General features: G+C 37.4%; 1 protein-coding gene across 1 annotated transcript; it reads left to right on the forward strand.

Annotated features, from left to right (window-relative positions):
• Positions 1-7,673: 7,673 nt before the first annotated feature.
• LOC149784103 (uncharacterized) lies at positions 7,674-10,440 on the forward strand. Its single transcript, XM_089932186.1, has one exon. The coding sequence runs from the start codon at positions 7,868-7,870 to the stop codon at positions 8,954-8,956; it is 1,089 nt and encodes a 362-aa protein (XP_089788312.1). The 5' UTR covers positions 7,674-7,867; the 3' UTR covers positions 8,957-10,440.
• Positions 10,441-13,277: the final 2,837 nt, after the last annotated feature.

A 13,277-nucleotide genomic window follows, 5' to 3' on the forward strand; every position in this document is an offset into this window, starting at 1 on the left:
TGTTATAAGGGGGAGAAAAGAATTGTCTATTAGATTCAGATAATGTATCGTTCGACGTCATCGACCTGACTGGCCTTGCTGAGTTAACTGACATAGTCAGGAGCCTAAAATTCTCTAGCTTACATTTTTACAACTGCTGCTCAGGCATGGCATAGGCATTCTCGCAGCTTTTAAAGAAGACGGTATGCTGCGCAACAGCGGAAAATCTGTCCTGGTCGGCCATATAATGCTGCCCCGAAAAAAATACACTAATCACCAAGACAATGTCACAAAGATGTATATCGATGCCCAATTCACGATTGCAAAACTACAGCTCAACACTGTCATCTAGAAGTTAAGCTCAACAGTAACAATATGAGTCGCCTATCATATCGCCTATGGCAGCAGGCTTTCCCGATGATAACGCCTGCTTCTTCGGAAAGAGAAGGAGCACTCTTTCGTGTCTACACAGCAGGCAGTATACAAAACGTCTGTATAGTTCCTGCTGCTGCTGCTTTCTCTGTGCTCTCTTTGCTTCTGAAGTCTGTACTTCTCCTTCCACTTTGCTATTTCTTTCTTGATTTCCTCTCCGAAAACCTCTTCTATCAGATCTTCGGCCACTTTAAGCCTCCTAACATTCTCTATCTCTTCAGGCTTGGGTATCGGGCTTTGCCTGACCCTATGTAACTGCAGGTAGGCGCTTCGTTTAGTTTAGTTAAATTAGAAGACATCTTCATAGGTGACTAGTCAACAAAAGGATGGTCAGACTGGAGACTCCTCGCTTTATATGAATCAAGCGCGGACGCCAAATATCCATACGATTTGTGTTGGGTCGATACGGTATGTTAGTTGATTTTAGGATAAGGGATACAGAGAAGTGAAAGAGCGTGTATATTTATAAAAATTGGAAAACAAACGACAGACCCATTGCTTCAAAACACAATATTTTTCATTCAATTAACTTACAACCTATAATTAACAATAAAGCACACAAACTATTTTTGACAAGGTTGACAAAGTTGTGAAGTAAAGTTAGATTTCCACTGATGGAAGTCATTGGACCATTGATGTACACTATGTTTTCTAGATAAAGACAAAAATATTGCGATAATGGTCACAAAACATAGATCTATTTTTTGTCATCGTTTCTAGAAGAGTTTTAATCAAAATAAGTTACTAAATGTTCTATGGGATAAACAAGACTCCGTTGATGAAGTAAATACACACATCATTGTAATTGCACTTTATTGAATCGTGTTGTCTCGGCATTTCTTCTCGTAAGTCGATGATGTCGTCTTCCAAGGATAGTAATCCATACGAATCAAAACACTCCACGCAACCATGACGGGGAAAGTAGAGGGCTACCCAGTGGGTTCCTGGGAGATGACTGTCGTCAGTGTTGATGACATAAGCTTGATGCTCTTGAGGTTTTCGATGAGGGAATTATTCTTTAGCACACACAAAGTGATTCCAAGAAGCAGTGTACGAATTGTTGTTTAAAAGCTAACAAAGTTCCCAGGTATCCATTTTTTGTTTTTTCTGTGTCTTTTTGTGGGTTTTTTCCCCAACAGGTAATGATAAGTCATCAATTCAATCCTGACTTCTTGCCTAAAAATCTCTGAAAAGTAACCATTTCTTTGCTTCGTCTCAGCACACTGAGCCAAGAGAACTTCGATGTGATGGATCTCTAGAGCAATAAATTGAAGAGAGGAATGATCACGCAAGTCTTTAAACCACTGATGCCACACCGCTACTTCTGAGATGAGACCCCATCGTCTTTGTCTTGGAGTTCTGCTCCCCATTCCAGTTATGCTTCCCATTCCATTTCCTTACATTCTTGACTATTCAAAGAGGGATTGCAGTCTTCCATAGCTTCTAATTATCTAGAATGACTTCTCTTAAACGGTTTATTTCTATGATATTATCGAATTCGGCATGCAAGAAGACGTTCACTGTGTGGTCTTGGGCTATAGTTTGAACAAACTGAAGTTTCACACGAATCTGAGAATATTATATGTGGGGGGGGGGAATGTCCCTCGTCGCTGGCTTGTCCTGTAGTGAAATCTAAAACCCACAACGCGTCGCCTCCTGCACAATCCTCGTACATAATGCCGAGACTGGTGTTGGTCCCTAGCTGTCCGGTGGCTTCGTACAGGGACAAGTACGATCTCAAGTAATTATTTTGATCAAAGTTAGGCTTTAAAGGTCTGGTACACAAGGTTTTGCCATCGTGACTGACTTCAGTCGTAGACACGTGGAAGTTCTGAAACTGGAAATTTTCTTTTGGAGTCCGTTGAAGACTGCATTGCTGACGATACCAATGATTAAACATTTGGGTAACTCTCCTTGGAACTGATGATCTTCGATCATGGAATACTGGTTCCTAGCAATGGTGAAGGTTTTCACTTCCACGCGTCGTATCAAAAACTTTGCGGTTTTTCTGTTCAAAGTGTGGTTTATATCGTTTTCCACTTTAGGCAACACTTTCACGCGTAGCACGTAGAGTCTGTGTTCATCGATGGCAGTATTGTAAGTGTTAGCTTACCAAGTTTAGCAAATACTTTTCTTGCAACCACACGTCCAGATACAAACAACCCATCAGTTTTAAACTAGGGCTTCTAGAACTTTTCTTCCGACGTTCGTTAAAGCATACATTGTGATGATTGGTACCGTCTGTCATGCTGTGTCGTTTAAAATTGTTCTCTCCCGCTGAGTCAGTTTTCCATACCTCCCAAATATCCAGATGAGTGTTGTTCGTCTCTTCTCCGTACGTCAAGAGAGTTTCCAGGTATGCTCGGTAATGGTAAGTAACAGGCGCAAGACTCTCGGTGCATCATTTTCTTTCTTTCTTTTTCTCTATGTGATTTTGTAATAGTCGAAAATATCTAGGTATCGGACGGTTTTTCTTTTCTTAGTCTTTCTAGCTTTATGAGTCTGAAATCCTCTGATAAGGTGCTTTTGTCGTCTCTTTCTGCGTTGACTTGATGTGGTGTCGGGGAAGCTTGAATGCCTGATTCGGCATTGTCAACAGTATTTATAGGAGTTTCTCGTCGATCCAAAATCTCTTCACCCGTTTGTAGCAAGACATTTTTGCCTGCTCTCAAGAAAGGTTCTTTATGTTTCATTAGGGTTCTTTGGGGTTTTGTTTATCGATGATGACATCAACGGGGAATCTTTCATGGCGTTCAATGCCCGTGTCACCAACGGTTTCAAAATCGGGGCTACCGAACGAAATGCAGATTTCAGCATCTCTCTTAAGTCATGTACACGCTGACAAGTGACTCCTCTGTACACTGGATACATGACTTTGTATTCAGTAGATAATCATTTTCGAAAATGGAGTTTCACCGTCCGTTTCCCTTTGGAGTATTGAATATTTTGTCCCAGATCTCCTTTTATAATAAAGTTGATAGTGTAGAAATAAGACTTACTGACAGGCAAATAGCGAGGATTTACAAATTCGCGGTGAACGTGATAGGTGTTTCCACCTTCTTCGTCAGCGTTCGTGTCAGAATCCACTTTGAAAGGAATGACACACAGTAACGTTACGGATGTGTGTTCCACCACGTTGAACTCCACCACATCGGATTACACAAACGTTAAATTGAGTCACTGGTTCAGTTCTACCGAAAAACGAAAATATTTTGCAAAATCCAGGTTGCTGGTAATGGTTGTTATGTGTTTACCCTTCAGTATGTTCATGTCTCCACCCCTAATGTCATACAATTGAGGACAAAATCTAATACCTACCCCTTTGCTCTTATGGTACTCGAGGGTGACACTTTTTATTTTTGTCCAACTTTTTTTAATACGAAACAGTGCATTGTATCGGGTATCAATCGCGTTCACCAGATGTTGACGGCTAAAATAATAGCCTGGATTAATATTCAATCCATAGGTGAACCATTTAAATTTTTCGTCCGGTTGCATTGGCTTAGCATCAGCTTCAGTTAGAAAAGCTGAGTGAGTATTCAAGTACTCTTGGATTTGTGGGTCATAAACTTCGACCACAAAAGTGTTTTGATTTTCGACGACGTTTAGGATTTGTATATGGTGAATTATTACGACGAAAGCCACTTCCCAATGTGCTTCTTGATCTAATTGGATGGCCTGGTGGAATTTGACCGTGTAACAGCACAAACTGTTATTAGGAAATATCTCCAAAGAACTGTCACTGGGTGATGTTAGGTAAAATTGGTTGTTGTTATTCATAATTCCAGAGTTCTTCTGTCTGAGGGGTGCCTCGATGTCAGAGGAGTGTCTTAAAGAGGATTATTGCTGGAGTTGTGACTGTTGGAATGGTGATTGACGTTGGACACAAGGCTCCCGTTGTTCCCATTAGAGGAGTATTTCAGTCAAGGGCTGAGAAGAAGGTAACCGATGCAACTGCTCAGTACAATGCTCCTCAATTGTTTGTCCCATTCTTGCAAAATCGCATTGGCAATGGCAGCCTCGATGACACAATACACCACAAAGATTTGGCAGAAAAAGACGATTTTCGTTTTGGGCACACGTTTTCCACACCACACGTATAAGGGATGCTTTTGTAGATCTTGCAGAGAAGATCTGAGAGAAGGAGTGGTCAGGGTTGTAGTGGCAGCTGAGACTGTGTTGAAAGGTATGACGGTCACTTCTTTTTATAGTCGATGACTTGCGAAGCCTCGATCAAAGAATCAAAACCGGTATGATATCCTCTCCAAGATTATTTGACTTCTTTGATACGTCGTTTTCCCATTACGGGTTCTTCGTTCGAGAATGTTTTCTATGTTATATACTTCGTCTTCTTTTTTTTTTTTTTTTTTTTTGGTTACACGTTGTATCGCGGGCAAGTAAAACGTTAATTTTAACACTTCCCCGTTCATGTCTTCCACTTTATAGACAGCAAGATGACGGCCACACACTCTTCAAGTGACACGAAATAATTCGGTGGTCCAGTGTGGTAAGTAACCTTTGTCGAAAGTACATTTAGTTTTACCAATGCGCATCCAATCTCCTGCTGCCAATACTCCACCTTTCTTGGGGACAGTCACCGTCGTGGATTTATCAAACAGGCGCTAAAATGTCACTTCTTGGGGAGCACATCCGATGCTCCTATGGTAAGACTGGTTGTACGCTTGGACTATGTGTACAAGACGTCGATAACTTGAGAGTGTATTGATGGGTAAAAAATATTTCCACATGCGTTCTTTCAAGATGCATTGAAAACGTTCCACGATGCTGACTTTGGTACCTGGATTCTCAATGGGGAAAAAAATGAATGTTACGTTTCTTTAATTCTTTTTGGAAAGCTTGGATCAGAAATTCGGTGCGTTTGTCGGTTTGACATTGAAAAGGGTGACGACCATTTTGTTTCAACATCATTTTGCAGGTCGCACTACTATTCACTATGTTAAATTCCCATTGTCCGTATACGTGCCCAGGGTGATCTGAACAATCTTGTCCGTATACAACCCCAGTGGTGGTCTGTAATGTATTTTCCCCATTGTACGAATACAGCACCACCCCACCCCCTTTTCACTATTTTCGTCCTATTGACGAAAATAAAACATTGCCATGCTTTTCATTTGACAAGAGACAATCGCACAAGAATATTCTATTCAAAGTAATATTTATTTTGGACACACGGGATACCTGCCCTGTGTTCTCGTGATTCGTGATATGTAGGCCTCTTCTAAACATAGCTTTGAAAAGTAATTTTTATTAATCGGGCTATAGAAATGAAATACATTACTTTGCACTGTTTCTGTTAGCATTTTCGTCGAGTAGTTGGGTCACCAGAGAATTTAGAAACATAACAGACGCAGGTGAATTTCTTGATAATCCCGTTCTAGCGGCAAGTTGACATGTTGTATAAGCAGACGATAAAACTTCGTGTGGGAAAACTTGCATAATGGGAAGCTTAAATTATATTGCTGTAAAGTTTTAAATGTATACATTACCATCTTTTATATAATGTATTTATTTTCTGATCTAAAAGATACATAGTAAATAAGAGTTTCTGAGTTACAAGTTCAAAACGGTCATGGAGTGGAGTCTTCATGCTGACATTTAGAAATCACATTTTCATATGTAATTAAGGTAGAAATGTGAGATAATTTTGCATACTTCATGAAAATCACTTTCTTAATAAAATAAGGTTCGTTCTTTCTTGATAGAAATTGGATAATCGACCGAAAACAACACTTGATCCAATGTTTACAGGAATGTCGTATAGTTGCGCATAATTACCCGGCGCTCAGAATTGGACAACGTGGTAGTATCCATTCAAAATTCAATAACGTACCAACGCATAACACTCGGAGGGCAATCACATGCATCTAATCCAGCGAATTTACCTTTATTTGCACCATTGCTGTCACAAATGTCTCACTTGACAGTTTATCTGGTGAATTTTCGTCCGACAATGACCTATTGCAGAAAAATGTGAATACGTTTAGACTGAAGATACAAATAAAAGCAAACTAATGATTTTTCTAGAAAGCATGCACGTCTGATTTCGACTGATGCAACCACGTCAATTCCTCATACAAATGGTGGCTTTTATACTGAACCAACACTGCTACCAACCCCTCTTTTTAACATTCATTTTTGACAGCAAAGGGCTATTGTGAATATTCTCCTGTGAAAAGTCAGCTAAAAGAATCAGATATTTTTAGATATTTACCTCTGTAGCAGACATACATAAATACGAAACCAAGTCGACTGTTCATTTGCAGCCCAATTTACGCGTTTGATCTCCAGTGCTTGTCTAACTGTGACAGGCAGTCACAAACAAGCCAACCCATTTTCAAGCCTAACTCAAAGTAATCTAAACCACATTACAGATTTAGCTTCTGTGTGAAATGATAAATGCTAGGCTTAGGTTCATGCCTTCTACCTTAAAAATTAGGGTGATGTCAATATACGAAACTAACCAGTGAGACCTTAAGAATTTATATACCAGTCGGATTTAAGGGAAACGCTTTTCAGTTTCAAAACTTTTGGGTAATTCTGAATAAAATGCAACCTCAACATGTGTTTTTGTTGTTGTTGTTGTTGTTGTTGTAGGGTTTAACGCTATTTTTCAGCACACGATAGGCTATACATGGCGGCCAGAATTAATGGTGGAGGAAGAACCCGAGAAACCCCGGTAAGAACCACAGACCCACGAGAAGCTACTCTCAACATGTGTAAAATTCACAATCGTCTGTTTCCTATGATGTATAGCAGTTGTTGTTGATCGAGAGCCATGATATAGACTCTATAGAGCAACAAATATGAGACACCTTCATACTTTCATTTTACTTTAGACACTTAAACCTACAATTTCCTTATAACAAGTAAATATCATTTTTCATAGCTAATACATCCTCTGAAACAAATGCATGTCAACCTTTGACAAGAACTTCACCGTGAAGTCAGCTTTGAGGGTATTTTAGATTAACATATGATTTGTATTGATTGTCACAGTGGTAAGGTTAGTACTAAGGAATAAATGTAGAGAGCATATAGTAGAATTAATTTTGTTCCATGTCCAGAATCTGTTGAAATGGTGTCCCATAGAAAGACTTTGTGACCATAATGGTGAAAATAAAGGTTAATTCGTCGGATTATAATCATGCGATGGTCGTCCGAGAGTTATGCGTTGGTACGTTACTGTATTTTGAATTGGTATGGGTAGCTAGCTGTTCTGTCTTTTGGTCATTCTTCAGCAATAAAAGTGAGTGACAAAAGTCGAATCGAGCGGAGGCCGGGGTCACGCTTGCACTCCTTGTGTTAATTTATAGCACCGATAAGGTGATTTCGTGTTGTAAGAGATTTCTTCGTACCGGTACTTTATTGATAAAACGTCAGACTCCTATGGTTCTAGAACGGGCAGATTTAATTTATAGGTGGAGATCGTGACAAAATGTTTGGAGGAAGTAGTGTTTGGAAGAGCCACACGAGGGTAAATACTGAAGATAAACCATTCAGATGTGAAGTTTGTGACAAACTGTTTAGAAATGGTTGTAATTTGAAGAGACACATGACGATACATACTGGAGATAAAAAATTCAGCTGTGAAGTTTGTGATAAAAGGTTTAGACAAAGTGGCCAATTGAAGAATCACATGAGGATACATACTGGAGATAAACCATTCAAATGTGAAGTTTGTGATGTATGGTTTCGACAAAGTGGTCATTTGCAGACACACATGAGGACACATACTGGAGAGAAACCATTCAGATGTGAAGTTTGTGACAAAATGTTTCCATGTAGCAGTAATTTGAAGAGTCACATGACGATACATACCGGAGATAGAGCATTCAAATGTGAAGTTTGTGATAAAATGTTTAAGCGTAGAGGAGATGAAAGGAGTCACATGAGGATACATACTGGAGATAAACCATTCAAATGTGAAGTATGTGACACAATGTTTGGACAAATTAGCTTGTTGAGGCTCCATATGATGATACATACTGGAGATAAACCATTCAAGTGTAAAGTTTGCGATACAATGTTTAGACAAAGTAGTCACTTGAAGATACACATGAGGATACATACTGGACATAAGACATTTAGATGTGAAGTTTGTGATAAACTGTTTCGGCAAAGTAGTCATTTGAAGATGCATATGAGGATACATACTGGAGATAAACCATTCAAATGTGAAATTTGTGACAGATTGTTTGAACAAATTGGTTTGCTGAAGGACCACATGAGGCTACATACTGGAGATAAAACATTCAGATGTAACGTTTGTGATATAATGTTTAAAAAAAGTAGTTATTTGAAGAGTCATATGAGGGTACATACCGGAGAGAAATCATTCAGATGTGATGTTTGTCATAAAATGTTTGGATATAGAAATAATTTAGTGACACACATGATGTTACATACTGGAGTTAAAGCATTCAGGTGTGAAATTTGTAATAAAATGTTTCGAAGAAAATTTCATTTAAAGAGCCACATGAGGATACATACTGGAGATAAACCATCCAATCAAGTAGCCATTTGAAGGACCACCGGAAGATGCATTCTGGATATGAATTATTCAAATGTTAATTTTTTAATAAACTTTTTGGAAAGATTAGTAGTGATAAAATGTATGGCTAACGGTTGTTTAAAGATCCGCATGAGGAGACATACTGAGGAAAATCTGTTCAGTATTGAAACATGCCATGAAATATTTAAAGAAAGGATTCATTTGAAGAACCACGTGAGGATATACTGGAGATAAACCATTAAAATGTGAAGTTTGTGATAAAATGTTTAGAGACAGTTGTTATTTGAATAACCAGACGAGTATTCATGCTAGAGTTACATTTATATAAACATACTCTAAATTTCAGTTTCAGGATAAAGTACTTATATGATACATACTGAAGTGTAGTGTTTTAGGTTTTAGCTCAGTTGGTTTGTAAATGGCTTCAATTTCGTTCAGTTCAGTGTCTGTGATTTGGATTTTTAATGTAGTTTTATCAATTTTTTATGCAATAATCTTCAATGGAATTTTGATGGACAAGGTGTGAAATAAAGTGAACAAATGCCGTTTAAAGGTATGTGTAATCGAATTCTCCAAAATAACTCTTATAGCTGCAGATAGTAACTTAGTGTGTACATGAGCTTTGTGGGTTGTACTGTACATTTTGGCTCAATAGGTTTTTGTAAATGTATTTAGTTGCTTGCAGTTAATGAGTTTTACTTGTAGATTTCATGTTTCTTATACCTCTCATCACCATTGCTGCTTAGCATGTGCATATGCCTCATGATTTGCTGAACAATTTTCATTATATATATATATATATATATATATATATATATATATATATATATATATATATATATTAATGTCCAGAATTTGTACAGTAAAATTGTGTAGCCCCATTATAACATGGTTTACAGTCTGAAAATACCCAAACTGAAATGTACCCAAGTGAAGATGTACTCGGGTAAAATATTGCCCAGATTAAAACAATCCACACTCGCTTTAAATAATGATGTAATTTTAGTGTATTGTGTTTCATATGACAGTGACTAGCCTGCTCAACAATGGAAATCAGCAGACTCGATTTAGCTATTGTATCTTTTGTTCTAGCTCCAACGCAAATTAAGAAATTTATATAAGAAGTATTGTTGGAATATATTTATGTTGTGTTTCCTGTGGAAAAATTCTACCAACTGACCTGAAACATGCTTGATGACTGCTTCATGTCTTTTAACCAGTACTCAAACACATGCTTCATACATTTGTTAGGGTCAGATTCTAAAATTAATTGCATTATTAACTCTTTACCTTCTGCAAGTACTTGCCGCCCTGGCTACTAAGCCTGATAAGCAGCCTGCCTTCTAGCAGCTGTTTGTCGGCTGAACCCCAGATCATCATAATAGCTGCATGAGTGAGAACTTCTCGAGTTATTTACACGCTGTCTACATTTTCTGTATCAATTTTGTCCCATGCAAACTATGTAATTTAATGAAAAATAAAATTTTAAACACTTACCAATGTTTTGTGCCACTCATTTCCAACAAGTACATATAATCCACAGGAATCAATGTTTATATTCACATATTTATAATAACAAAATATATCTAAATATATGTGTTTAAAATGTATATTAGATTACTTTTCTCACCACTATTTTGCACACCAATATGTCCACTATTTTATTGCAGATTTGGTAATTTTTTATGATACTGCCTGAAGCATGTAAAAAGAAATCTATCTCCCTTGCATTTTCTTCTAAAAAAGATTCTGGCCTTGAAACTGCTGTAAAGTCGTCCACATTTACCGGTCTCACGTGTTTCGACCAGATTTGATTGTCTTGTGTTTCATCCTCGGACTCAGATAAATCTGAAATGTCAGGTGTCGAAACAGGACTTATACTAATGTCAAATCCTTCATCTTGAATCTGGTTAAAAATCAATATCATCACTTTCAAATCCTTCAAAACTTCCATCAGAATCGTCGTCGGAATACATGAATGTTGACATTTTGTTTTACTGTCACCATTGACCTCGTTTTCAATAGAATTTCCCGCTTATATGTTGTAAAACTACTAATAGAATACATTCATCATTTTATGTAAGGACTATTTTCATTGGCTAAATATTATAAAAGAGAACAGATGTTTGTAATTTCATCCAATACAAAGCTTTAATATGAAACGTGTATATGTGTATCTGGGGTTTCCCAACCCTTGGCCGGAAACGCATGTATGAGCCAGCCGGGACAGAGAGAGTATTACTAGCAGCTTGTATATGCGTCTCTGGGGTTACAAGGCTATTTTTATGGTCACATATATGCGTTAGCAGCAGGTAAAGAGTTAATATTGTGCAATAGAAACTGATGTGTTACTGTATACATCTGGTGACTAAAAATTCTTTCCACTTTACAGTTAAAAACTAAAACTGCAAAAAAATGCAAAGATAATTTCCATTGCATCCTTATTTGTGTTGTGTTGCATTTCATGTTTTATTTTATTTACTTTATGTTCCATTTTCAAATTGTATATTTAAGTCATCCTAGGTTGAATCATGAGTAATACTTGGTCACTGTGACAATTAACTGCTCATGATAAAAAAAGGCTGAAAATAAGCACCATAAATTAAACTGGATTCAGGTCACTTTTTTATGTGAGTCAGCACATCTTTCCAGTTCATCTGTCCATAACCAAAATGTAATAATTGCATTTTATAAGGCTCCATGCAGATAGATACAAGAGCAAGTAATTCAAGAAAATTATTGGCCAGTGAGGATTTTTATGATAATTATCATCTCCATCAAACGTTACATTAGATTTGGTGGACTGCATGTGTTTAATATTTCAAATTCAGCTATCTGATTAATCTGTGTGTGTGAGAGAGAGATTTGGGATTTAACATAGTTTTCAAAAAAATCAGTCATATCGCTACAATGTCTGCCCTGTGGCAATATATTGTGATGTCTAGCGCTGGGACATCATACCACACACATCAGGCTCGAAATTAGCGGTAGTCGGCTAGCCCGAGGCTAGCAGATTTCCCGTCGGACTAGTAACTTTCATAATGTTAATAGTCCGATGGGCTAGTAAGTTTCAGTTATCAATAGTCAGCGTTTGTTTACGCCATTCCCTAATAAAGACTTGACTTAGCAGATGTTCTGTAGACTCAATGAGAAGATGAAGTCAATTTCTGCCTCGAAAAGGTGCGTTTCTAGACCAAGAATCTGTCCGATTTTGTGCATTTCACTTAGCAGCGCAAATTATGGTCCCGTCATAAACAACGTAAGTTTGGTAATTGATCGTAATTAATCTGATAACGAATTAAATGAAAAAATGACGTGGTATCACACTTTATTCACTTGACCACAGTAACAAAATACAAAGCGGTATACTGCACAAAAGAACATGGCAAAAACTATTCAAAAAAATTAGTTTGCACGTTTTTGTGTTTCAGGCTCTTTTTTGTGCCCGCTACCCATATGCTCCAACAGTTACAAACAGGAAACTACATATTTTACATTTCCATCGAAATAATTATAAGAATTAGATCAATTTATTACGATTACGTTATTGACACATCCTTTCCATACAACTACTTTTTTATGATGATAAGAATAGTTTTTGTATTTTTCCCTTACAAGAATGAACAAATTATTAAATACACGTGGAGATATCCAAGCAGAATGCCGTACATTTGTTGGGAATTAAAATCTCTGAGCATGGGCATCTAAGATTTGAGAATTTTCCGCCTTATTATTAATTTCAACAATAAATTGAGGTTCAATTAATTAGGAACAATTACCAAACTTACGACTTATGATACCGTAATTGGAGCTGTTAAATACAACAAGCCGAGTGTCAGATGGCATTGCTTGATGGTAACACACCTTTTCCAAGCTGAAACTAACACTATCTTCTGATGCTAATATTGTATAACAGTGCTATACGTTATTGCTTTGATGATGCAGAACATCCGCTGAAGTCTTTGTTAAGGAGAGTCCATTTAATTGTGGGAGGGGGCAAAGACACGTTTTGAAACGGGTTTCTTGCTCTGACTTTCTTATATAAAGGACACAATGCCATTCCTTTTCTAGATTTAAATAGTTAGTGTCAGCTATACTATAACATCTCATGTTGCAAAACAAGGCACAATTCCCTCCTTATAAGACAGACAAAATGTGTCATTTGATAGAAGGTGTTCAGCCACCGGAAAAGAAAGCAAAAGATGAATGAGAATGCTGAGGAATAATTTTTATGATAGGGAAAAGCATAATGGAAAGTTTCAGAAGAAATGGACCAAAGACATGGAATGACTGAGTTATGACGAGAAAAGGAACGTTATGTGGTGTAACTAGT

The sequence above is a fragment of the Sinohyriopsis cumingii genome, chromosome 14 (genome assembly GCF_028554795.1).
Source record: "Sinohyriopsis cumingii isolate HCF-2022 chromosome 14, ASM2855479v2, whole genome shotgun sequence".
NCBI classification, from domain to species: domain Eukaryota; kingdom Metazoa; phylum Mollusca; class Bivalvia; order Unionida; family Unionidae; genus Sinohyriopsis; species Sinohyriopsis cumingii.